Below are 22,865 nucleotides of genomic sequence, written 5' to 3'. Positions count from 1 at the left end.
GGGGGGGTTCATGCTGAAGTATTTATTGAGCCCCACGTGCCCGGTGCGGGGTGGGGGGCAGCAGCATATCTCGCAATAAAGGGGACGCTGTAGGTGAGGCCTCTTTTCTGTCCTCTGTGCGCAAGTGGAGGGAAACTGAAACATGTGGGGGGGGACCCACGCACACCAGGCTGGGGGTGGGTCCTGAGACCGGCAGGAAGGAAGAGCACCGCAGCCCCCAGTGTCTCTGCAGCCTTTATTAGAGCAGAGCTGCCTGTGCAGCTGGGGTAAGGGGAGGGTGGGGGTTGCCCGCCTGCGGGCACCTCGGGAGCCCCACCCCACCCAGGGGATGGGGACAATCCCTGCTTCTTTTGAAATCACAGTTTTGTGCTGGGAACTGCCGGGGCTGGGCACTGCCTGCCCACAGACAGCCGTGGGGGGGGTCCTGCACCCCAGTATTTGGGGGGGGCAGGGGGGCTCAGCCTACGGGGGGCTGCTACCAGAGCACGGCGCTGTCCAGGTGGGCGAAGCCAGGGTCCAGACGCAGCTTCCAGTAGGTATTATTGGTCACCCACGACTCCTTGCCACTGGCATCTGTCAGCCGCCTGACGATGATGGGGGGGGAGGTGTCACACCTCAGCTGTGCCCCATTGCCCCCCCCCCCTTCCCCTCCACCCTGTTCCCTACCTGAAGAAGCGTGCCTGGTGTGTGATGTTGTTCTCCTCCATCACGCGGCGCCTGTCCCGCTGCAGCTGCTCGATCTGACGCTTCTGCGCCTCAGCTGCCGCCACGTTCCCCTCCTCCAGGTACCTGCAGGGGGGGGCCAAGAGCTATAAGGATCCGCCCCCCCCCTCCCTCCGGGCACACAGCCCCCATCCCCATGCTGCTCACCGCTGGTCGGGCCGCAGGCGCGTGTCGGTGGAGGGCAGCACCCTGCGCAGCTCAGGCGTGAGCTCGTTCAGCTCCAGCGCAAACTGGGTGAAGCCGTAGTTTCGCTCGTGTTCGGTGGGCATAGGGTCTGATGGGGGGATTGGGTGGCGGGGGGAGGGGGGTCACATGATCAGCACCCCCATAGCATCCTGAGCATCCTCCCCTCCCCAGTGTGCCCCCCTCTTACTGGCTCTCCAGACGCACTGCCCTGGGGCTGGCCCACGGAACAGCCCTTCGTGCCATTTGCCGGCCAAGCGCTCCACCACGGCCCCGCTGCGGCTCAGCACCGCGCCCTGCACTTCGTTGGCACCCGCGCCCCAATACCGTGCCTGGGGAGGAAGAGGAGGGTGGGGGCAGTGGGAAAGGATGGGGCCGGGAGGGGTGGGGTTATGGGGAAGGGTTAAGGGCACGGCCGTTCACAAAGGGCGGAGTCACTAAGAAGGAGCCGTGCCATTAAGAAAGGCTGGGATCATTCATAAAGGGCGGGGATTCGGGGGGTGGGGCCATTCATAAAGGGTGCGGCGCGCGTGGGAAAAGAGCGAGGCAAACGAGGGCCAGTGATTGGCTGAGAAGATCGGCGAAGGGGCGGGGCCAGATCGGGGGGCGGGGCCAGACTGTAGTAATACAACGGGAGCCAGCGCCGTGTGGGCGGAGCCAGAGCGAATGGGGGCGTGGCCAAGCGGCGGGCGGGGCGCACCTTGCAGAAGGTGATCTTGCAGTGGTAGGAGGCGTCACGCGTGTTGCGGATCAGCACCTCGCCGTAATGCTCGATCCAGCGCGGGCCGCTGAGCACGTTGTGGATGCACGTGGTCACCTTGTTCCACTCGAAGTGGTCCCCAGACCTGCCGACAGACAGCCGGCTGAGTTTGAAGGGGGGGGGGGGCTGCGAGTAGAGGGCTGGAAGGGGTGGGAGGGGGGGTGGTGCTCACCTGGGTAGGCGGACGTTGACGGTGCCCACCGGGACGATCTCCAGGGATTTGCCCCAAAATTTGTTCTTCCATCTCATGTCTGGGGGACGGCGGCAGGTGAGGATCCGGTCCACTCTGTGACCCCATACGTGGCCCCCGCATCCCCACACCCACCTTGCCAGAAGATGAAGTTGTCAGACTCGGCGTGGCAAGCGGAGATGGGGGGGTGATGGCTGACCTGGGGGAGGATAAGGGAGGAGTCGATGCCCCTCCAGCCCCCCCCCCCACGCTCCTCCCTTCCCACCCAGCCCCACATTACCTGCTCGCTGATGAAGCGGAAGCCGCGGTCGGGCCGCACACACTCGTAGGTCTCACCCAGCACTGGGTTGAAGGGTTTGCTGCCCGCACGGTAGAAGGTGGAGGCGTAGGCAGACACAGCGAAGGCGGCCACATAGACCTGCACAGCCACACCTGGGTCACTGCACTGGGGGTGCCAGGGCAGGCTCATCCCACTTGGGGTGTCCCCTAACCCCACTCATGTCCCTCTATGTCCTCCCTTCCACATCCCTGTAACCCATTTCCCAGCAACCTCGTCTCTCCCCAACCCACGTTCCCCAAATCCACGTCCCTCCACTTTTGCCCCAATCTGTCCCCCCACCTGTGTCCCACCACCCCACATCCCCCCATATCCCCTCAGCTGGTGATCCCCCACACATATCTGCCCCGATCCATGTCCCCCTATGCTCCCCCACCTTACATCCCTCCAACCTATGTCTCTCACCCATGTCCCTCTGTGTCCCCCAACCCACATCCCCCACCCCATGTCCCCCACCAGGCGTTGCCGGGGGTCCCGTGCACGGGCGGCGCGGTCGAGCAGTGTGCTGTACTCCAACTCCTCACACAGGCGCTGCAGGGTGTTGAGGGGCTCATTCAGCTGCACCGGCAGAGCCACGCGGGACAGATCCTTGCCCACACTGCTCCTCAGCAGCCCCCACAAGCTCACATCCCCCGGTGGTGCAGGGGGGGCAGGCAGACGGCTCCGATGCTGTGGTCCTGGCCCCGGCAGCTCCAGTGGGGGCAGCTCCACCAGCCCCCCTAGGCTGTCCATTCCTATGGGACGTGGGGATGTGAACTGGCGTGCACCTGCACCAGCATCCTGTCCCCCCCACCCACCTGTCCTATACCTGTTTGGGGACGTCCAGGCCCCCCCGGCTCGGCCAAGTCCTCATCAATACTGTTGGTAGCCTCGCTGATGCAGGACTCATCGTCTGACGCCTGGGGACGGGCACAGTCGGGTGGGCTGCAGGGGGGGTGGGGGTCACCCAGCGGGGGGGTTGGTGGGAAGGGCACCCGTGGAGGAGGTTGGTTGTGTGGGACAGGACTGGCGGATCCAACATGGGAACAGTATGGGGATGCAGGGACTGAGGGATGGGGAAAGCTGGGGGGGGAAGCCTGGTCCCACTGCTATGCTCAGAGAGTGGGGATCCCCCAAACACCCTGGTTGGGGGGACTGTGGGTAGCTGGAAGAGACAAAGGAACAAGAGAGGACATGGAGGCCTGGGCTGGCTAATGGAGAGGGAGGGGGTGAGAGAACAGAGAGATGAACTGACTGGAGCAGCACCAGCCTGGGGGTCCCGTTTGGCTTTGCAGAGCCCTCCCTGCCCACCCCTATCCTAAGATCCCCCACCTCATTCTCAGAGGAGCTGGCAGAGAGGAACACCTCACAGGCATCGAAGAACTCAGTGTGTGAGTCGGCCAGCGAGGCGATGCTGCGCTGTGAGCGCTGCTGCTCCCGGCCCTTGGCAGGCAGCATGTCGGGCTGCAGGGACAGCAGGGCTCAGCATCCACTCCATTGCCCCCCAGCCCCATCCCCTGCCCCACATCACCTCATCGGGGAGTAGTGAGGCAAAGGAGTCCATGGTGGTGTCAGAGGAAATGGAGAGCGAATGGAAGCGCTGCAGCCCATCCCGTGGCTCCAGACCTGGCAGGGGGGCCTGTGGAGGGGCTGAGCTGAGCCAAATCCCCCACAGCATCCTCCCAATCCCATGCAGAGGCTCAGGCATACACAGTGTCACCCAGACCTCCAGCATTTGGACAAAGCCGCAATGACTTGCAGCGCACCCCCAGGACAGGGGCAGCCCCTCCAGCCCTGTGCCCCCTGACCCCAGCACAGCCCCCCCCCCCCAGGCCCACAGCCCCTCTCACCCCAGTGGGACCAGCACTGCCGGGGCGTGGGGCTGAGCGCCGGCGGTCCAATGCTCGCTGCATGTCCTCTAGGCGAGCCCTCTCAGCTGTCAGTGCTGTCACCACGCTGCTGAGTGAGCCATGCACTGCAGGGACAGGGACGGGCAGTGAGGTTGTGGCATCATGCCCCACCACACAGTCCCCCCTGCTGGGGTTGCCCTCCATCACCCACCTTTCTGTGCCAGCACCCAGAAGCTGCGCTGCAGCTGGCTGTACTCAGGTGGCAGGCTGAAGGGCAGCTGGCCCTGGCTGGGCTCCAGGTAACGTGAAAGGTTGGGGACGGAGCCGTGCAGCCGCCCCACCTGGAGGGGAAAGGGGGCTCAACAAGAGATCCAGCCCCGGGTTCTGCACACACACAGCCTGCACCCGCCTCACCCGTCCGATGGTATCATCCTTAGCAAAGCTCTGAGTGCACCACATCCTGGTGGTCCTCCGACCCTTCTTGGGCCTCTCCGTGGCAGCTGAGGGCTGTGGGAGGGGGATGGGAGGTGAGAGCGGGGCTGGGGGCTGCAAGGATCGGCCCCACACTCTGGCACTCACCTGGGTGCTGGAGATGAGGGGCGCGGAAGGGATGCGGTGCAGGGACTCGAGGCTCTGCAGCATCTCTGTCAGCTCCTGCAGCTGTGCCTGGCACGCTGACAGCTCTGAGTGGAAGCAGAGGTGCTTCGGTCAGGGATGGGGTTGGAGATGATGGAGATGGGGATAATTGGGGTGAGGCCCCTCCCTTTCCTGCTCACCAGCTGAGCAGCGCTCCAGCCCCCCGCTGTCCTTCAGCCATGCATCCACCTTGTCCCTGGAGCTGGCAAGGGCAGACAGGGCAGGGGCACTGCCCGAGGGTAGGATCCGTGTCCATGGACCCTGAAGACAGAAAGGACAGCATCAGGAGCCCCGTTCCCAGACACGGTCCCACACGTCCACCCCAAGATGCCACCGACCTGTGAGGAGGTGGGGGTTTTCCTGGCAGGAGCGAGTGGGTCTGGACTCTCTCCCTGATGATGGGAGCAGAGGCTGCTCACCCAGCTGGCAAAGAGCTCTGCAGATTTGATCTGTGGGACAGATGGTGGGTGTGGGGGAGCGGACAGCCCAGTCCCCTCCAAGCCTCAGCTCCAGCCCACACTGGGTGCCCACAGACCTTGAGGTGGTAGATGTTCTCCTCTGTGTCCAGGTCCACCCGCTGCGCCTTCTTGTTGACGGACATGACAGACTGACGGACATCAATGGCACCGTGCAGCTTGCCCTTGAGGACCTGGGGAGTCCAGGGACCCCCGTCAAAAAGAAGACCCCCTTCCTTATGGGAAAATGGGATCTCCCCCAACCGGATCCCATAGGGAGGCTGCACAGGCCCAGCCCAGCCCCATACTCACATCCTGGCGCGTGGTGGCATATTTCAGGATGCCATTTTCCAGCACAAAGTACCTCTGGGGACAGAGAGAGAGACAGAGGTGAATCCCTACAGCCCCCATTGTAGGGATCTAAACCTGCGCAGGGCTGGGCATGCTGCCCCCAGCACCCCGTTACCTTGTGCCAGCCCTTCAGGGGCCACTTTCTCTTCTTGAGCAGGTAGCCCTCCTGCCGGTCCGGCTCCCGGCCTGGGCTGCCCCGAGCTCGTGGCTCCTCCACCACCTCCCAGCTTTCCGAGCCCTATGGAGACAGAGGTCAGTGGGAGAGATCCTGCAACAGCCACCACTTCCAGCTCCCACCTTGTCCCCCAGGGCATCCCTGTATCCCTGTGATTAGAGCAAAGTGAAGCCCCCTGAGACCCCACAACACCCCTAAGCGAGGCTGGATGCAGTTAGGATCCCACTGAGTCCCTCCCCCGACCTGCTGGATGCTGCTGTGCTTGGAAGACACAGTGCTGTTGGAGCGTGACAGGGCCTTTTTGGGAGAAGATGGATCCTTCTCGTGGCTGCCCATGGCCAGTGGGCACAGGAGGGTCCACGCTGAAGGGTCTGAGCTCAGCTGTCACAGTCCAGGAGGTGGGACCCACTGTGGGGAGGGGGAGCCTGGTCAGGGACCCCCGTGCAGAGGTCCCCAGCTGGGGATCCCCCTACTCGCAGCCCTCCATGCCCACAAACACACCGACATCCCCATGGCACAGCCCTGCTGCCCCCCACCAAGGGCAATGGAGGGGTGCCGCGGTGGGGGCAAAGCAGAACCCTCCCCTGCACGCCCACCCCCCGCACCTCCCCGCTCCGTGGGTGCCCACGTCCGGGCAGAGCGGTGTCCCCGTGCCTCAGTTTCCCCAGCTGGGGCGGGGGTTCCTCCCGGAGCCGGAAGCTGCGCCCGGTGCCGCCCCGCTCTGCCCCTCCTTACCTCGCCCGTACGGCGGGTCCAGAGTCCGGTCCGCACCCCACGGGCAGCCCGGCGGGTTCCCCTTCTCGCCATCCCCCCCCCCGCCCCCCACGTCGCCTAGCGCTGCCCCGGGAGCCCCTCCGACACCGGGCAGCAGCAGCCGCGGCCCCAAAGCGGAGGGGATGGGGACGGTCCGGGGGTCTCCGCGCTGTCCCGCAGCCCCGATGCCCCTCCGGTAACGGGAAAATCCCCGCGCAGCGCTCAGCCCGACCCCACCTGTCAGCCCCGGAGCGGGGCAGCGGGCCCGGCCCCGGCGGGCAGCAGACGGCCGTTCAACGGGGAGAAGGACCGGAACCCCCCCCTCGCCCCCTCCCGGTGTTTCCCGGTTGTTCACCTGTGCGGACGGCGGGCTCAGAGCCAGGGCCGGGGCCGGTCGCATCCCGCCCGGCGGCTGCAGGAAGCGGAACACGGAAGGAGGCGGAGGCGCCGGGTCACAGCCGCTCGGTTCTGCCCCCTGCACCGTGGAGGACCGGAGCCGACAGCGCCGGGAGCTCCGAGACCCCGCTGCGGTACCGCCGCCCCAACCTCGCCGGCTGCATCGGAGGCTCCGTGCGTTGGGATCACGTCCGGCCCCGGAGCGCTCAGCCCGCGCCCTCCCCTGCCCCAAACCCTTCCCCGCCCCGAGAAAACGGACTCGTTGGGAGCAACAGAGCCAGAACGCGGCCTCGCCCGGGCTGAGCCCCCCTTGCTCTGCCCCACACTCCGCTGCAGCGCCCCACGGAGCAGGGAAACCCACCCGGGGCTTTGGGGTCTCCTTCCCACCCCACCACAGCTCCTGCCCGGCTGAGGCTCTGCTGTGACAACGGAGAGATGGGGGCAAGGAGAAGGATGCGTTTGAACTCATACTTGAGTATGGAGGAGAACCCCCAGCCCACCCCTCACAGAGATGAGCCAGGCCTCCAGGATCGCTACCACCGTGCAGCCAACTTTAATGGAACAGCCAGCAGCCCCACACACTCAGCTCCGTGCTTCGCCATTCAGGAAGAGCTGCAGCACACTCCTGCATGCCACTCCAGTGGCTCTGAGCATTGGATGTCCTCCACACCAGCACTGCCACAGGTCTCTGCCCCCTGCAGTCAGAACCAGAGCTTCCCTGAGCACGTCCCACAGCACCCAAAGCACAGCTGGGACGACCTCATGTGCCACTGGTGCAGGGAACAGAGTAAAGGGATGAGTTGGGCCAGCAGTGCTGCAGAGCTGCGCTGCACTCAGTCCCACTGCTGGTTGCCCACATGTGGCTGAACCTTCAATCCCTGCCCAGCTGGTGAAGGAGCACGACTGGGGGCTGGGGATGAGTGTCACTGTGTCCCCGAGCCCTGGGCAGGCTCTGTCCCTGCTGGGCTCTCTGTCTTGCCAGCCCCAGCCTGGAGCTGGTGGATGTGCCCATCCAGCAGTGCTGTGAGGTGTGCAGCTCCGTGCTGCAGTGTGGAGCATGTCTGGGAGGGCAGGAGTGCCAGGGTGCCCAGTGTCTGCCCCTGTGAGGCCTCCAGTGAGGGCAGCTTGGCAAAGTTCTCCACTCCCTGCCTGCTCAGGATGGTGTCATCAATGCAGGCACCTGAAAGAGAGAGGCAGGCACAGCTGAGGGGCAGCAGTGTGCTGCAAGGACGGAAGTGTTTGTGCTGGAGCTCCCGGCATCGAAGGCTGCCAAGATGCCCACCTGGCTACACGGGCAGGGGACAGCTGCAACCCCACAAGCAGCTCCTCTGCCCCCATCTCCTCCTCACACCTGGGGAACCACCTCAAAGAATCACAGAATATCCTGAGGTTTAAGGGACCCATAAGGATCCACACAGGACCACCCAAAGATCAGACCACATGGCTAAGTCATCTGCTTCCTGAACTTGGTACCATGATCTGGGCAGCTTGGTCCATGCCCACCACCCTCTGGTGAAGAACCTGTTCCAGATCCAACCTCTCCTCCCCCAGCTGCATCATGCAGGAGCCCTGGGCTCTCACCCAGCAGGTTGACCTGTGGCACTCCCTTCAGGACCCGCAACATCTCCTTGGCCTTCGTTTCTGGGCTCACCAGAAGGATATTACGGGACACAAAGAGCGGGAGGAGGTTCTTATAGCGAGACTGGGACAGCACGGGGCGGATGATCTGTGGGAGGCAGCACTCAGTGGTGGGGAAGGAGGCTTGGGGGCTGCAGCAGCGTGAGCCCTGCCCCTTTCCCCACCCCCTACCTCGTTCAGGACAAATTTGACCTCAATATTGTGCTTTCGCAGGTAGTGCCTCATCAGCACCATGTCCTCCCCGGGCACGGAGTTGTATTGACACACCGCGACCATACGGTTGTCCCGGAACACCTCCTCCACCTGCCGCCGGAGCAGCCGGGCGTAGCCATACTCCTGTAGGGAGGAAGCAGCCACGGGAGCTGCGATGGGAGCAGCGATGGGAGCGTCACGGCCCCGCTCCTGGGGGCACCGCTGGGCCTGCGCGGGGCCTACGTGGGGCCTGCAGCGTGTAGCCCTCAGTGCCCCCACAGCTCCTGGGGCGGCCCAGCGTTACCTCCTCCTCCTCCGCCTTCCTCTTGGCAGGCAGGCAGCGCTCAGGGACGGCGGGCCGCGGCGCGATGTACTCGGTAACGGCCATCAGCTTCTGGCGCTGGAAGTGCATGGCCTTCCAGTGCCGGGTGACCGCCTTAGAGCCGCGCCGGACGAGCTGCAGGGCGGGCAGCCAGCCTGCGGGGACAGAGAAGCGCTCAGGAAGGGTAGGGAGGGAGCCGGGCCGCGGAAAGGAGCGCCGGGCCCGCCGCAGTCCCGCACTCACCCCGCCGCCACGGCGCAGGGCCGCTCAGCGCCGCCATCTTTGCCGCGGCGCGCAGAGCCTTATGGGAGGCGGGGCGTTTGGTTGCGCGCATGCGCCGGCGTGTTGTAAGTCCCGCCCCTTCCGGTGCACCCCTTCCGGTGCGTCCCGTCTCTTAGCAACCGGCGCTCTGCGGCCTGCTCGCAGGTCGCAGTGGTCTGGGCGGGGCCCGCTGCCCACCAGACCCGGCGCATCCTCCTCCACCACCCCCCGGCCCCTCTGGCCGTCCTATTCCTGTTCCCTTCTGTTCCTGTTCCCCATTTATTCCCCTCCCATTGCTGTCTCTCTCTTTCTGCCTGGCGCCTTTTCCCCTCGCAGAGGCAACATGTCTGCCCCAGCCCTCCCCCATGTCCCCCTGTCCACTCAACACAAGGACCCGAGGAGGGGGCGGGGACTCAGCTCACCAGCTCCCACCGTGGCTGGGGAGGAGGAGGCTCTGCCTGGGGGTGAGCGTGCCATCATAGAGCCTGCTGACTGGGATGCAGGGGGTTGGAGCCACTGCTGAGCAGGGCTGAGCCTGGTTTCCTCTAGGCCGTGAGCAGATGTCCCTGGGGGTGACCCTCACTGACCGCCTCATGGCTGCACGGAGCTTTCCTGGGCTGGGGGAAACCATGAGACCAGAGAGCTGGTGAGAAACTATGGGGAGACCAGCAGGTGGGGGGTGGGCACAACAGGCTCCCTCAGAACACTCCTTTGAACAGCTCTGAGGAGCTGCCAGCCCTCCAGACCATCCGCTTGGACCGGGAGGATATCTGCACCATTGGGAGGCTTGGGAGCCTGCCGGGGATTCATAGCCTCTACCTGCAGCGGGTAAGGTAGCAGGCAGAGCCTGGTCCTATGGGGAACAGTATCCATGGGGGCCAGGATAAACACCCCCAATTCTGCCCCCCAACACTGTCAGAGAAACCTCCAGTTCTCCTTTCCTATGATATAATTTGAGTGAGGTTCTGGCTTTTCTAAACCCAACTGACGAGCCTTAGTTCTACATGGCTCCCATGCAGCCCCCCACACCCTCTCCATAGAGCTCCTAGAGGAGGTGGTGAACACTGTTGCACACGAGATTGGAATGATTCTGGAGTGCTCCTGAACTCTGATTTTCCATGCAGTAGAAAATCGTTGTGTGGTGTTTTTTTCCCCAGAACCAAATTGAGAAGATCGAAAACCTGGACTGCTTTCCCAACCTGCAGTGAGTGCCACTAAGGGGATGCATGTGATCAAGGGAGCATTCAAGTTACAGGATGACTTTGCAGTGGTTTGTCACAAGGGTTTGCCGTCCTAAGACCAGCAGTGCTGCACAGCTGTCACCCTGGGGACCATAGTGTCCCATTTTCAGAGGGGGCCACAGCTCCTGCCTTTGCCCTCCCTGTGCTCCCCAGGTTCCTCTCGCTGGCTGGAAACTGCATCCGCAAGGTGGAGAACCTGCGGCCCCTGCAACAACTGCGCTTCCTGGACCTGTCCCAGAACCAGATCCAGACTCTGGATGCAGGTGGGGTGGCACCAGCAGAGCCTTGGCCCTATCCCTGCGCTCTGCAGCACTTGGGTCCCAGCAGAGCTCCAGCACAGCCATCCTGGGGCTGGAGCGTGTGTCTCAGCAGGGCACTGGGAGCCCCACAGATGGCTTTAAGAGAGCCCTTCCCCAAGCAAACCCCAGGTGTCTGCTTCCACCTTGTGTTCTGCTTCAACAGAACGTGGAAAGCAGCTCCTGGGAGCCTCAGGGATCTCAACCTGAACCGCTCCAGCCCTCTTCAACTCAGAAGGTGTTTCCTGCCCCTACTAGGCAGAGATGGTGCAGATAGGCTCACGCTGCCTCATCCTTTTGGGAGGGTCCTCTCCTGGGTGTTTTTTTGGCACAAAGAGAATGGATGAAGGGGTATTTCCCTCTGCTCTTCTGCAGTGTTTCTAGTATGCTATCTTCTGTTTGCAAACAGATGTGAGAAAGGGAACAGTGACAGTCTGGGAAAGGGAGAAGCCTCTTTTCTCACTATCAGATTGTATGGAATACATGTCCCCTCCCTCCCTGCCTCAGTTTCCTCAGCTTTGAGATGAGAGGCAGCTTCCCACGGCAGGGCTGTGGCCTCAGGAATGCGTGTGAAGCGCTCCAGGAGGCAGCAGCAGCATGCAGGGTTTGCTGCACGCACGGCTCCACAGAGCAGGTGAGGCTCAGCCCCCTTCTCAGTGCTTTTTTTCCCTTCCTTTGATCTGTGCAGATGAGCTGCCCCGCAGCCTCCGCCTCCTGGACTTGACAGGAAATGAATGCACCCACCAACCCGGCTACAGGTGGGTTGGGGAACCCCCAACGGTGAGCAGAGGGGGAGAGCGAGCCCCCAAAACCCTGTGAGCTCAAGTGTTGTATTCAACACCTCATCCAGACCCAGGAAATCTGAGCCTGCATCTGCCCAGGCGGGGCAGTGGGGGCTGTGGTGCTTCTCCCAACATGATGCTGTGTGGTGGGGGAATGTCTGCTGTTTGTTTGCTGCTTGCAGGGAGCTGGTGGTGGGAGCCCTGCCCCATCTTCTGCAGTTGGACGCCCAGCCCCTCCATGGCAGTGTGGATCCTGTCCCAGATGAGAAAGAGGAGGAGAAACATTGCTCCAGCAGCGAGGATAGCGATGATGAGTTGTTCTCTGAGCTGAGTGCCCCTTTCACCACAGGCAAAGGTGCCCAGAATGAAGCAAGACACACTGCATGCTTGGGGATCTCTCTGTCCCCAAGGGTGACACAAACACCAAGGAGCTCAGGTGGCTGTGGCAAGCTCTCTTCTAATTCTTCTCCCTCTTCTTCCCACCATCCCTGGCAGATTTCTTCACAGATCTGCAGCAGGAGCTGGCTGGGCATTCTCGGAGGAGGCAGAGGAAGGTCCTGGAGGAACACCAGGCCCGTCTGCGGGAGCTGCAGGAGCATGGGGGTCTGCTGCTGCCCCCCCTACCGCTGTGCTCACTGAGCACAGAGAGCTGCCTACCCCCCAGCCCAGGAATCACCACAGCCCCTGGCCCTGGGCGGTCTCAGCTCCATCCCCAGGCAAAGCCTGGACAAAGCCAGCAGCCAAAACCAGCTGCCATCCTGAGCCAGCCTCGGCCCACAGCTCTGCAAGGGGAGCCTTGTACCAAAGGGGCAGGGAAATAGGCAGCACCTCAGGTATGTGGCACCAGCACAGTGTTGCACAGTTGGAATTAAAGCCTCTTTATTCTTACATTGATCTCTGTCTGCCACGGAGCCCTGCAGCCAGCAGCTGGGTCCTCTGCTGAGGGGCTGAGCGTGAGCAGTTCTGCTAATGGTGGGAAACAATGTGCCAAACTGAGAAAGGGAACCCCACCTCCCTTCTGTGCACCCCCCTTTCACACCACAGCCACCCCCAAAGCACTGATTGATTGCTCAGGGCTGGAGGTGCTGGTGGAGCCATTCCCTTCCACAGCTCCAGAATGAGAGGAGGTGAGGAACCAGGGCAGGACACCAGGAAGGGTTTCTCACACCCAGGTGGGAACAGTGTTGCGGGGTCTGAGCTCCTCTCCCCTCCTAATCCACCTGCATGGGGTTTATTTGTAAAACTTCATCTCTGCATCCACGCAGTCAAAGAAGAGCTCAGCCAGCTCCTCTGGCCTTGGGGCCACATTCCCTGCCAGCAGCGCGTTCACTGCCTCCAAGCCCTGCTTCTCCAGGTCCCGCAGCGTCTGCAGGAGCTCCTGGCCCCGCTCCTGGTGGGGTTGGGGACAAAAAAAAGCTGAGGATGGGCACCATCAGGACATCCCACTGCCTCCCATGTTGCCATGGGACAGCATGAGGGCCATTGGGAAGGGCTTGGTGCTACCTGGTCCTTCTCCATCAGCTCCAGCGCTGCCTGGTGCCGGCGGTACAGCTCGTGCCTCCGGTCGACCGCGCTCTGGAAGCGTGGCACCTTCTTGGCAGGGTCGTCACTGAAGGTGGGAGAAATCACCTGCGGTGCAGGTTTAAGGCCAGGCACGAAGATGAAGGGCTTGAAGACAGACCTGATGAAAAGCAGCAGGGACGCTCAGCCCAGGGCACGGCTCTGTGTCATGTTCATCACCCTGGAGTCCTCACCTGGAAGGATCCGGAGTGGCTGTGAAGAAGTGGATGCAGGGCAAGGCAGGGTCCTGGGGCAGCACAGACACCATGCTGCCTGCTGTGCGGAAACCCTCTGAGTCCACGCAGATGCCGCTCTCCTTGTCCCGCAGGATGGCCATGAATGTCTCTGCTGTGATGTGTCCTGGTAGGCAGAGCAGATCCACATCACTGCTGGCTGCCACAGAACAAGCTGGGGGTGGCTGCTCCCATCCCCATCCCTGTCCCTACCTGCGTGCTGCTGCAGCAGCTCCTTGCCAGCACGATAGCGGGTTTTGGCAGCCTCCATGCGTGGTGGCTGCTGTGCCAGGGAGTAAACCTCAGCAAAGCTGAACTGGCCAGCCCCACTCCACCAGCCCTGGCTCTGGGCTCGCTGCCGCAGCCCTGGGTGCTCAGCTGTGATGTCCGTCCCGATGCTGAGCTGGTTGGAGATATTGCGGCTGCCCTCTGCGGAGCTCAGGGCACGTCAGGTGTGGGGCAGACCCCAGGGGATGGGGATCCCCAAATTAATCCTGCCTGAAGTTGAGTGTGTGTTCACAGGGTCCCACCACCGATGCCTGCTCACCTCGGATCTGCTGGGCTGCCCAATAGCTGCCAGCTGTCTCCAGCACCCAGGCCTCGTGGCGGTCAGCCAGCAGGAAGGTGTTGTGGTACACAAAGGGTATGGGCTCCTCCTTGCAGCTCCCACCCTGTCCGTGCTGCTCCAGCAGGGCTGTGATCACCTCCAATGCTTCCCGGGCAGAGCTGCCCCTCTCCAAACCCAGCCTGCAGCATGGCAGCACCCCATCAGCCACGTGCAACCCCACGGGAACTGTGGGGTGATGGTGGGGATGCTCCTCACCTCACCAGGTCCATACCCAGCAGCGCCTCATCCTCCCCAACAGGCTCACGGGTCCATACGCCCTCATTGCCCACGCAGACACCGAGCTCATTGGCACCCATCTCAGCACCCCACAGCCAGGCAGGACGGCTCAGCACCACCGCGTGGGTCCGCTCCACCTGCTCGATCTCGATGTAGGTGCACTGAGGGGGGGGGACGGCAGGGCTGAGACTCAGCACGCTCATCACACCGCTGACACCGGGGACACCGAGAGCCGTCACGCCGCTGCCCTGGCACGTTCTCACCTGCACTTTGTCCCCGGGGCGGTGGACGGCGGAGGGGATGTAGACGATCTCCTGCACTTCGTGCCGCGGGCGGTCGGCGTTCTTGCCGAAGACGACAGCGGGCGCTGCGGTGTGCGGAGGCAGCGCCACGAAGCAGTCACAGGATGAGGGTGCGGGATCCTGCCCTGCCATCCTAAACCGGGGCACCGATGACAGCGTCACCCACCCACCCCACACCCTCCGGCCGTGCCCTGCAGCTGTCCTCAGGGTCCCCGTCGGTGCTGGCAGCCGTGGGACAGATGGGGACCCGCGGTGTGGGGCGGGACAGGGATAGCAGCGGCCCCAAGTCCGGGGCGCAGCAGCGAACCTGGAGGGTGGCCCGAAGTGGGGGGGGGGGAACCTTCTCCAGGACCTCCTGCCTGGGAGCCCAGCAGCTCTGCACGAACCGGGACCCCCGCACCGACCGGGAGCGGACCCCCCGTACTAACCCCGTTACCGAACCCCCGACGATCCCCGTTACCGGACCTCCGCCCCCGGACCTGCCGCCGCCTCCGTGCCGTCTCCTCCCCTCGACTCCCGGTTCCGCCCTCCTCGTCCCCGCCCGCCCCGTCCCGTCCCGTTCGGCCGACGGCGGCGCCCGGTGGCCGGAGGTCGCAGGGCGGTGGCACCGGGACGCGCCCCCCAACTCGGTACCCCTCGGTCCGATGGCGCCCAGCGGTGCAGGATGAGACCCTCCCGGAGGTCCCCCTCAAAAAAAGGAGCCGGAGAACCGGGCCGTGGAAAAACGCGCTTTATTCCGGTACAAAACGAGCCCCAGCCCCGCAGCCTCCCCCAGCACGGACCCCCCCCCCTCTCGCTCCCCCCGCAGCTCTTCGGCCGCCCCCGGCCCGGGCGGGGTTGGGCGGGGGATCCCGGGGCCGGCGCTGCCGGTTCCTCCCCGCCCCGGGGCGGTGCTCGGGGGGGGGACGCGGCGCGGGGGCAGTTCGGGGCCGGCACCCCACGCCGCAGCCGGCCCGACAGGTTTCGGCGGGCGGGGGCCGGGCTCCGGCCTCCCCACCCGGTGCCGCCGCCTCCCGTTGCCCCATCGCGGCGGGGAGGGGCGGGGGCAGAGCGCATTTGGGACCCGGAGCCCACCGAGACTTCACCTCGGGGTGGGCTCCTGAAGTGGGAGGAAGGAGGAGGGGGGGGGGCACAGCACAGAGACGGGACCCCCCCCTCCCCAGCACGAAAGGCCGTGGCTACATCTTCACCCGGAGCCGTCCACCCCGAGCGGGTGGCAAAGCCTGGCTTCACCTTAATAAAATAATAATATTAATAATAATAATTAATAATTAATAATAATAATAAAACACTCGAAACCCGAAGATTCGCGGGGCGCCCTCTGGGCACGGACCCCGCTCGACTTCACCTCCACACCTTTTCCCCCCCACACCCCTCCCCCAGGACCCCGGGGGACTCTGAACTCCGGCCACGGCCCCCACGGAGCCCCAATCCACCCCTCCTCGCATCCCCGACGGCTGTGACCCAGCGGGGCAGAGCCGGGGGTCCAACAGCCCACCCCACCCCCAGTGCTGCCTTCCCCCTCCCCCTCCCCCCCCACGTTCAGTGTCTCCTTCTTTATCCATGGGGCTCAGCCACAATTTTTTTTTGGGGGGGGGGAAAGGCGATAAGACCCAATAGATCCACCCACGGAACAAGTCGTGGGCCACCAACGGAGGGGGATGAAGGGGGTGAAGGATGGACTCGGGGTGTCCGGGTGGAAAGGGACAGCCCCGGGGGGGGGGGAGGGGGGAGAACACGGGGGGGTCCCTGCTGAGAGATGCGGGGACCTGGGACGGGATGGCTATGGGGTTCCCGGAGGGGGGGGGGGGGACAGGCAGCATGCACAGGGGGACGGGCGGCTGTCCCTGGAGGAGGGATCCCGGGGGGGCGGGCAGCATGCACAAGGAGGATGAGGGGGGGGGAGCCCTGAATTTACAGGATCCGCGGCTTGGGACAGCCCAGGGACGGGCAGCATGCACGGGTGGGTGGGGGGGCGCGGGGTCCCCGGGGAGGAGCGACCGCGAGTGCCGGGATGAGGGGGGGGCGGGGGGTGGGGGGGGGGACCGGCGGGCGGTGGAATGCGGCCATCCCGGCTCTCCCGGGGCCGCGGCCGCTCCGCGCTTCCCGCCCGGGGCCGCGGCGGCGGTGGGTGTGGGAAAGCTGCAGGCGGGCGCTTGGGCAACCACCCGCCGAGCGCCGCCCGACAGCAACCCCCCACCCCCCCTCCACCACCCCACAACTCACATTCAAGCAGGATTATTATTATTTCTTTTTTCCCCCTCTTTTCTTCTTCTTTTTTTTTTTTTTTTTTGGCCTCAATTTGGGTCGTCCCCTCCCCATAGCCATCCCATCCCCATAGCCATCCCATCCGTTTGGGCCAAATTGAGGCCAAAATAAAAAAAAAAAGAAAAAAAAAAGAAAAAAAAGGAGGGATTTGCAGCCCTTGCAGCCCCCCTCCCTCCCACCCCCGAACCAGAGTGAGGCTCCAATAGGGTGGGCTAGGGTGGAGAAATAGACCCCCGGCCCCACGCAGTGCCATGGGTGGGGGCTGAAACCCAGCGGGGTCGTGGGGTTGAACCCCGGAGCGTTTGGGGGGTGCACGGGAGGGGCGGAGGGGCTGCAGCCACGCTCCAGGGCTGAGGGCTCGGGGCTTTCTCTCGCTTTCTCCCTCTCCTTCCGCCCCTCTCGGCCGGACGTGCCTGGGCAGCTCCGACTCCTCGGCTCCCATTGATGTTCCTCCCGAGCCGCCTGCCAGCAGCTCCCAAAATACCATTGGGGAAACCGGAGTGGAAGGGGAGGGGAGGGGGGGGCGGGGGGAATGGTGGAAAGCGGGCGCGGGACGAGCGAAACCGCCCGCGGGCACCGCCGCTCCCACCGGGGCACCGAGCGGCACCGAGCAGCGGCAGCCCCCCCCCCGGAGACCAGCCCCGAGGGTCGTCCTCCTCCCCCCCCCCTCCCCCGCCATCCGCGGCACCCGCTCAGTTTGTGGGGGCGGCCGTGCCCCCCTCGGGCTCCCGTTTGCCCCCTTTGCCCCCCGGCGGCTCGTTGCTCCCCTTGACGTCGGGCTCTCCGCCCTCCTTGCCGCCGTCGTGGGTCTTCATGTGTTTGCCCAGGTGGTCGCTGCGCATGAAGACGCGGCCGCAGACGGGGCAGGTGAACTTCTTGGTGCCCGTGTGGGTCTGGAGGTGCCGCTGCAGCTCGTCGGAGCGGGTGAAGCGCTTCCCGCAGAACAGCCAGTTGCAGACGAAGGGGCGGTCGCCGCTGTGCCAGCGCAGGTGCGCTTTCAGGTGCGAGGTCTTGGCGTACGCTTTGCCGCAGCCCGGGATGTGGCAGTTGTGCAGGTGTTTGCGCTTGGAGCCTTCGGGGCACGGCCCCCCCCTCTCCGCCTCCTGGCAGTTGGGACAACGGCACGCCGCCTGCCCCCCGCCCCGCGGCACCGCCCGGCGGCCCCCCTTGGCCCGCCCGCCTCCCTCCGCTTCGGGCTGGGGGGGCCCCTCCAACGCCTTCGCCCCCTCCGGCCCCAGCAGGTGCTGGGCAGGGGGCAGCAGATGGGCGGGGGGAGCGCAGAGCTGCGCTTCGCCCCCTCCGTACCCCCCCAGGGGCGGCTGCAGGCCGGGGGGCGCGGGCACCTGGAGACCCCCCTGCGTGTGGGGCAGCTCCATCCAACTGGCCCCGGCGTGGAGGTCCCACCAGTTGACCCCCCCCTCCTCTCCGGAGGGAGCGGGGTGGGGGGGCCGAAACCAGGGCTCGTAGGGGTGCGCCATGTCCGGGGGGGCCGCCTGCAGCAGCTTGGCGTAGGAACCGGGGGCGGCGGGGCCGTCGGGGGGCAGCTCTATCCGCGGGGGGCCATGGGGGTCGTAGGCGCCGGGAGCGGCGAAGGCGACGTCGGGGCCCGGCAGCGGCAACTCCGGGGGAGGCAGCGGAGAGGCGAAGTCGGCGCCCGGTGGGGGGGGCTGGAAGGGCTGCAGCGGCTGCAGGTCCAGGGGGGTCGGCGAGGCGCGGGGCGCGTCGGAGGACTGGTTCCCAAGAGAGCCGCAGACAGCCGTGAGCATTGCCGGACGGCGGCGCGGGCGGAGGCGCAGACAGACCTGCAGGGCCGGGGGAGGGGGGGCGATGGGGGAGAGAAGAGCGGTGAGAACAGAAGGGGACGTACCTTGAGTCCCCGCGGGCCCCTTCCCCCCTCTCGCCCCCCGCTGTGTCCCCATGGCCACGTGTGCGGGTGACGCCGGTGGTGGCCCCGATTCCCGTCTTCACACAGAGGGAAGTTGAGGCTGGCGGCAGTTCCCGTGCATGGATCACGCTGTGCCATGGGTGCCATCCCCATCGAGGCGGTGTCCCCAGCACCCGTCACCCCACGGAGGGCATTTCCCACCACGCATCCCGGTGTGACACCTGGACGGTACCGGCTAACAGCACCTCACCGGTCCCTAGGCGCCGTTCCCACAGACCTGGTCCCGAATTCCCAAAGCTGAGGAAGCCACGGGGCTTTGCCTCGTCACCTCCCTGCCGCGTGTCCCCCAAACACGCCGGGTGCTGTGCCCTAAACGCTGCCCCACCGCCCGGCCGAGCCCCAAAGCCTCACCCTACAGCACAGGGACACGGCACCCACGAGCCCATGCGCTGCTGTGGGGGCGGAACGCAGCCGGGGGGGGGGGCACACAGCTCCGGGCCAGATGGCAGCGGGACAGGGCAGGGAGCCTTGGGGCTCGGCCGCCGGCAGCGCTTTGAAGCCGGGCACGGGGCTGCTTTCGCCCCCGGCCACGCACCCCAGCCCCCGGGCACCCACTGCTCTCCGCAGCGCAGCCGTGACTCACCGGAGCCGCACAAACCCCACGGGGGCCCGGCCCCACCCCGGTGTTGAAATCCACCTGCCGCCACCGGCTCCCGCCCCCCCTCGGTTTCCCACCGGTGCCCGGGATCCCCCCCACCCGCAGCCCCTTCTCAACACCCCCAGGGCGATGGGTGCGAAGAAGCCGCACTGCCTCCCACCACCCCCCACTGTGGGATGGGGGGACAAACCCCCAGGGATGCAGTGATGCTTTCGGGCCGTATTCCACAGCCTCCATCCCCAACGCTATGGGGCCCCAGCATTGGAGATTCCCGGCAGCCCCCAGCCCCATGGGGACGCCGCTTTCCCCGGTTCTGAGGTGGGGGATCCCACTGTACCAAAGCCTCCCCCATCCAAAGGAGCCCATCTCCACCTGCTACAGAAGCCCCGAGCTGCAGCGTGAGCCCCCCCAAGGGCTGGGGGTGCTGCTCCCCACCTGCGCTCGGCTCTGCTCCGCCCCGTGGGGGGAGGGTTGGTATCGATCGTCCCCAACACTACCAGGACCGTCCACACAACTGGGGGACGACAGGCTAGAGGTGAGGGCTGGCACCCAGGGGGGACTGAGACCGCACGGGGGTCACAAAACCCCACGGCCCATCGCAGGGTATGGAGCAGCCACCAACGTCGTGTGGGGCCACACGGAGCTGGGAACGGGGGGTCCGGTAACACGAGCCCGATCCCCCCAGTGCCGAAAATCAAAAGAAGGAGCCGAGGGTAGAAGGGAAGCGCGGGTACCGGGCAGCCCCCACCGCGCACTCAGCCATGGGGCAGAGCCCCCAGCCCCGTCCCACCGCGCCCGGCCACGGAGGCGCTCCGGTGGCGTTTTTCCATCCATCCGAAGATGACGGCAGAAGCCCGGGGCCACGCGCTGTCCCTCCCTGGCGCGGTTCGGCGGCGACGCGGCGGCCGTTCCACCGCAGGGAAACTGAGGCAGCGGCGGTGATGCGCTCTGAGTCACGGGCCGGGCTGGGCAGAGCGGCTCTGCCCGACTCTCAGCCGGGGCCGCGCCCCGCGGCGGGGATGGGCGGCAGCCGCTGCCCTCGGCCCGCGCCCGGCCGGGCACCCGCATCCCCGCGGGGCTCCACGCGTGAAGATACCGCGAGTTCGGGGGATGCCGGGGGTTTGGAACAGCGCCGGGGTTGCGGGGGCGATCCCAGCGCTGCGGGGCGATGCCGCGGTTTGGGGCTCCGCGCACCGCAGCGAAACTCCCCGGGGCCGCGGCGGAGCGGGGCGGGGCGGAGCGGAGCGGAGGGGCCCCGGTTGTCCCGAGAACCGCAGCCCCACGCGGGGACCGGGCTGCAAAGGGACCGCAGTGGGAACGGCGGGGGGCCGGGAGGATCGAGGGGGGGAGGCTCGGGGAAAGCGGGGAGCGGCGCGGTCCCGTTCAGAAGCGCGGTTACCGGGATCCCCGCGCTCGGGACCATCGGAGCGGTGCCGGTGCCGTCGGGGCGCCGCGCGGTACGTACGGGTCTAAGGGCAGCAGCGAGCTCCCGGCGGCTCCGTCCTCATCGGCGGCGGCGGGCGGGCGGGCGGCTCTGGCTCCCAAGGGACCCCCGAGGGACCCGCACGGTTCCCCAGGGACCGGGCACCCACTGGGCCGGGCGAGCAGGAATGGTGGGTCCCGGCCGCGCGCCGGCTCTTCCCTCCCTCCCCACCTTCCCAGCTCCACCCCTATACCTGGCCCAGGTGATTTTAACCCTTGGAGGCAGAGCCCGGGCGGTTGACAGCAGCCTCGTCCCCAGCTCGGGATCCGGCGCATGAAAGCGGAGGGAGGGGACGGGAAGTTCGCAGCAGACACCGCAAACAGGGGGTAATTAAAAGAAGAAAGCAACAACCACCTCCTCCCTCCTGCGCCTATGGCCGCCCTCCTCCTTCCGCCCTCCTGTGCCCCGTCGGCAGCTGGCCCAGCCTGGACAGCCCCAGTCCGCCCCCCCTGCAGCCCCCCGGGGTGGTGACAAGCCCCTGCCCCACGGGTGCCACCAGAGGGGACACAGTGCCCCCACTCATCCCTGTGCCATGGGGTGGATGGGACATGGACGTGTGTCAGGGCAGGTGATGGATGCGTGGCAGATCAGAGTGGGGTACTGACATCCCCCCGTGCCCCAGACGCAGCCTGAGGAGCTGAGTGGGACCCCATCCATACTCAGCTGTGGGGTCCGACCCTCCTGGCCCCATCCCAGTCCCCACGGAGGCTGTGAGCACTGGGAGCTGCCGGGACCCCGGGGGGGGGCTCCCAGATGGCATCACCGCAATGGAGCAGCTTGGGTGTCACGACCCCATTTCTACAGCCAACGTCCCCCATCGTGGAGCAGGGCTGGCTGCTGGGGACTGCAAAGCCATCAGGGATGGTATCCCCGTATGCCAGCACCCTGCTGGAGCCAGGAGCCCACCTGCAGCCCTGCTGGCCAATGTGGTGCGTGGGAGCCCGCGGCTCCCGGTGCTTGCCAAGCGCCCGGCCGGGCGGCGGGTGCGGGAACTCCTTTGCCCTGGGGGAAACTCTCCTGGTTTTCATCATCGCGTGGGTCCCGGCAGAGCGTGCAGGGATGGGACGGCGCTGCCGCCACCGCCGAAACGCCGCTGAGGGTGGGGGGAGGAGCGTGGTGACCCCCGGCTCTGCCGCACCGCGGAGACGCCGGCGTGGAGGGGATGGGCAGCAATGGGGCGAGCTGCTGCTGGCCATAAACACGTGGCCCCAAGTGTGCACAGGGCCGTGATCCGTATAGGGCACGAGGAGGGATGCAGGGGGATCCCAGTCCCAGTCCTAATCCTGGTTGCAGCACCCCGATGGGCAGGGGTGGGTGGTGGTGACACAACCCCCCAGGTCCCTCAGCTGTTGGGAATTGATGTGTTTTTCCCATGTGTGGTGCACATGGTAGCACATCTCACGTCCCTTTACTGCAGGGTCTTGTTCCAGCCTCCCCATTCTTCTGGGATTGGTGGAACGGGAACAGATCAGTCCTGATGAGGGCTCTGGTCCCACTGATTGCAGTGGGGTTGGCCCCTGCTGCAACTCCTCATCCCACCAGCGCCTTTGGATTCCCTATGGGACACCGTGGGACACCAAGACATGGCCAAGAGTGTGCTGCAGGGCAAGGATCAGGTATGGTGTGACCTCCTCCTGCAGCAACAGGGGACTGGGGGGCTTGGGAGGAATGGGGCTGGGGCAGGGGCTGAGCAGGGCAGGGGCTCCTGGAGCTGCCATGAGCAGCACTTTTGTTGGGACCACCCATGGAAGGAATGACTCTCATGCAGGAGGATGGCGGATGCGGGAAGGGGGGGTTCATCTCCTTGCCATGGAACGTCTGAAACCCCGAGCAGTGCCTTGAAATTATGGCTAATTACAGAGCCCATTTGCATAAATTACAAGGCAAGAGGAAAATGCCTCGAATCCCTCCGTGCGCTGGAGCTGCTCTGGCTGATGGGTGCTGCGACCCAGGGCCGGCCCCCCAGGGCTCAGCAGGGGTTTGTGGCCCCTAAATAACAGCTGGGGGTGAGGGGGTGGGTGGGTGATGAGGCACAGCCCCACAAGAGGTGGGGGCAGCCCTGTGCCCATATGGAAATGGAAGGGTACGGAAAGATGGGGGAGGAGGAGATGT

The 22,865-nt window shown here is 65.5% G+C and overlaps 5 protein-coding genes across 11 annotated transcripts; 1 reads left to right on the top strand and 4 right to left on the bottom strand.

Annotated features, from left to right (window-relative positions):
- Positions 1 to 224: 224 nt before the first annotated feature.
- On the bottom strand, positions 225 to 7,109 carry OSBPL7 (oxysterol binding protein like 7). Of its 3 annotated transcripts, none has more exons than XM_031600654.2 (23): positions 6,748 to 7,108; positions 5,883 to 6,047; positions 5,580 to 5,702; positions 5,426 to 5,479; positions 5,194 to 5,307; positions 4,997 to 5,107; positions 4,799 to 4,919; positions 4,602 to 4,705; positions 4,437 to 4,529; positions 4,234 to 4,363; positions 4,023 to 4,147; positions 3,704 to 3,811; positions 3,505 to 3,636; positions 3,002 to 3,092; positions 2,650 to 2,927; positions 2,137 to 2,274; positions 1,992 to 2,055; positions 1,839 to 1,917; positions 1,607 to 1,751; positions 1,097 to 1,238; positions 871 to 997; positions 667 to 789; positions 225 to 584 (listed from the first exon to the last, which is right to left on the bottom strand). In XM_031600654.2, exons 2-23 carry the CDS (start codon positions 5,973 to 5,975, stop codon positions 476 to 478), a joined length of 2,604 nt encoding a protein of 867 aa, XP_031456514.1. In that variant the 5' UTR covers positions 5,976 to 6,047; positions 6,748 to 7,108; the 3' UTR covers positions 225 to 475. The 3 variants fall into 3 exon arrangements, with proteins under 3 accessions (XP_031456514.1, XP_089980945.1, XP_031456513.2); XM_090124819.1 differs by lacking the exon at positions 6,748 to 7,108 and adding an exon at positions 6,630 to 6,713; XM_031600653.2 differs by lacking the exon at positions 5,883 to 6,047 and having other exon boundaries at positions 6,748 to 7,109.
- A 209-nt stretch (positions 7,110 to 7,318) lies between these two features.
- MRPL10 (mitochondrial ribosomal protein L10) lies at positions 7,319 to 9,297 on the bottom strand. Its single transcript, XM_031600739.2, has 5 exons — positions 9,184 to 9,297; positions 8,923 to 9,095; positions 8,598 to 8,762; positions 8,370 to 8,514; positions 7,319 to 7,968 (listed from the first exon to the last, which is right to left on the bottom strand). Exons 1-5 carry the CDS (start codon positions 9,272 to 9,274, stop codon positions 7,712 to 7,714), a joined length of 831 nt encoding a protein of 276 aa, XP_031456599.2. The 5' UTR covers positions 9,275 to 9,297; the 3' UTR covers positions 7,319 to 7,711.
- A 47-nt stretch (positions 9,298 to 9,344) lies between these two features.
- On the top strand, positions 9,345 to 12,408 carry LRRC46 (leucine rich repeat containing 46). The gene is made up of 8 exons (XM_090124820.1): positions 9,345 to 9,665; positions 9,751 to 9,847; positions 9,921 to 10,029; positions 10,359 to 10,405; positions 10,596 to 10,705; positions 11,427 to 11,496; positions 11,703 to 11,875; positions 12,016 to 12,408. The coding sequence occupies exons 1-8, from the start codon at positions 9,545 to 9,547 to the stop codon at positions 12,339 to 12,341; spliced, it is 1,053 nt and encodes a 350-aa protein (XP_089980946.1). The 5' UTR covers positions 9,345 to 9,544; the 3' UTR covers positions 12,342 to 12,408.
- Positions 12,383 to 14,978, bottom strand: SCRN2 (secernin 2). Of its 3 annotated transcripts, none has more exons than XM_031600770.2 (8): positions 14,925 to 14,978; positions 14,421 to 14,592; positions 14,137 to 14,318; positions 13,861 to 14,060; positions 13,527 to 13,742; positions 13,275 to 13,440; positions 13,024 to 13,201; positions 12,383 to 12,910 (listed from the first exon to the last, which is right to left on the bottom strand). In XM_031600770.2, the coding sequence occupies exons 2-8, from the start codon at positions 14,589 to 14,591 to the stop codon at positions 12,752 to 12,754; spliced, it is 1,272 nt and encodes a 423-aa protein (XP_031456630.2). In that variant the 5' UTR covers position 14,592; positions 14,925 to 14,978; the 3' UTR covers positions 12,383 to 12,751. The 3 variants fall into 3 exon arrangements, with proteins under 3 accessions (XP_031456630.2, XP_089980947.1, XP_089980948.1); XM_090124821.1 differs by having other exon boundaries at positions 14,888 to 14,946; XM_090124822.1 differs by lacking the exon at positions 14,925 to 14,978 and adding an exon at positions 14,767 to 14,864.
- Positions 14,979 to 17,386: 2,408 nt separating this feature from the next.
- On the bottom strand, positions 17,387 to 21,484 carry SP6 (Sp6 transcription factor). Of its 3 annotated transcripts, none has more exons than XM_090125025.1 (2): positions 20,947 to 21,484; positions 17,387 to 18,529 (listed from the first exon to the last, which is right to left on the bottom strand). In XM_090125025.1, the coding sequence occupies exon 2, from the start codon at positions 18,491 to 18,493 to the stop codon at positions 17,420 to 17,422; it is 1,074 nt and encodes a 357-aa protein (XP_089981151.1). In that variant the 5' UTR covers positions 18,494 to 18,529; positions 20,947 to 21,484; the 3' UTR covers positions 17,387 to 17,419. The 3 variants fall into 3 exon arrangements, with proteins under 3 accessions (XP_089981151.1, XP_089981150.1, XP_089981152.1); XM_090125024.1 differs by lacking the exon at positions 20,947 to 21,484 and adding an exon at positions 20,736 to 20,930; XM_090125026.1 differs by lacking the exon at positions 20,947 to 21,484 and adding an exon at positions 19,024 to 19,465.
- Between the last annotated feature and the right edge of the window lie 1,381 nt (positions 21,485 to 22,865).

This window comes from Phasianus colchicus, chromosome 26 (genome assembly GCF_987193195.1).
Source record: "Phasianus colchicus chromosome 26, bPhaCol1.hap1.1, whole genome shotgun sequence".
In the NCBI taxonomy this organism is placed as follows: Eukaryota; Metazoa; Chordata; class Aves; order Galliformes; family Phasianidae; genus Phasianus; species Phasianus colchicus.
Note: the sequence above shows the minus strand (reverse complement) of the source record. Positions and strands in the feature narration are given on the sequence as shown.

What these genes read in the sequence shown, in the direction of transcription:
- MRPL10 (XM_031600739.2), bottom strand. Translation starts at nt 9,274, where the DNA reads ATGCGCGCAACCAAACGCCCCGCCTCCCATAAGGCTCTGCGCGCCGCG. An exon ending in GGAAGGCGGAGGAGGAGGAG is followed by an intron (nt 8,763 to 8,922) that starts GTAACGCTGGGC and finishes TCCTCCCTACAG; the next exon opens with GAGTATGGCTACGCCCGGCT. An exon ending in TCAAATTTGTCCTGAACGAG is followed by an intron (nt 8,515 to 8,597) that starts GTAGGGGGTGGG and finishes TGCCTCCCACAG; the next exon opens with ATCATCCGCCCCGTGCTGTC.
- SCRN2 (XM_031600770.2), bottom strand. Translation starts at nt 14,591, where the DNA reads ATGGCAGGGCAGGATCCCGCACCCTCATCCTGTGACTGCTTCGTGGCG. An exon ending in CTGGGTATGGACCTGGTGAG is followed by an intron (nt 14,061 to 14,136) that starts GTGAGGAGCATC and finishes GCCATGCTGCAG; the next exon opens with GCTGGGTTTGGAGAGGGGCA. An exon ending in GCCACTCCGGATCCTTCCAG is followed by an intron (nt 13,202 to 13,274) that starts GTGAGGACTCCA and finishes GCTTTTCATCAG; the next exon opens with GTCTGTCTTCAAGCCCTTCA.
- SP6 (XM_090125025.1), bottom strand. Translation starts at nt 18,493, where the DNA reads ATGCTCACGGCTGTCTGCGGCTCTCTTGGGAACCAGTCCTCCGACGCG.
- OSBPL7 (XM_031600654.2), bottom strand. Translation starts at nt 5,975, where the DNA reads ATGGGCAGCCACGAGAAGGATCCATCTTCTCCCAAAAAGGCCCTGTCA. An exon ending in ATGCCACCACGCGCCAGGAT is followed by an intron (nt 5,308 to 5,425) that starts GTGAGTATGGGG and finishes TGGACTCCCCAG; the next exon opens with GTCCTCAAGGGCAAGCTGCA. An exon ending in GCAGTGCGTCTGGAGAGCCA is followed by an intron (nt 998 to 1,096) that starts GTAAGAGGGGGG and finishes TCCCCCCATCAG; the next exon opens with ACCCTATGCCCACCGAACAC.
- LRRC46 (XM_090124820.1), top strand. Translation starts at nt 9,545, where the DNA reads ATGTCTGCCCCAGCCCTCCCCCATGTCCCCCTGTCCACTCAACACAAG. An exon ending in ATAGCCTCTACCTGCAGCGG is followed by an intron (nt 10,030 to 10,358) that starts GTAAGGTAGCAG and finishes TTTTTTCCCCAG; the next exon opens with AACCAAATTGAGAAGATCGA. An exon ending in CCCTTTCACCACAGGCAAAG is followed by an intron (nt 11,876 to 12,015) that starts GTGCCCAGAATG and finishes CATCCCTGGCAG; the next exon opens with ATTTCTTCACAGATCTGCAG.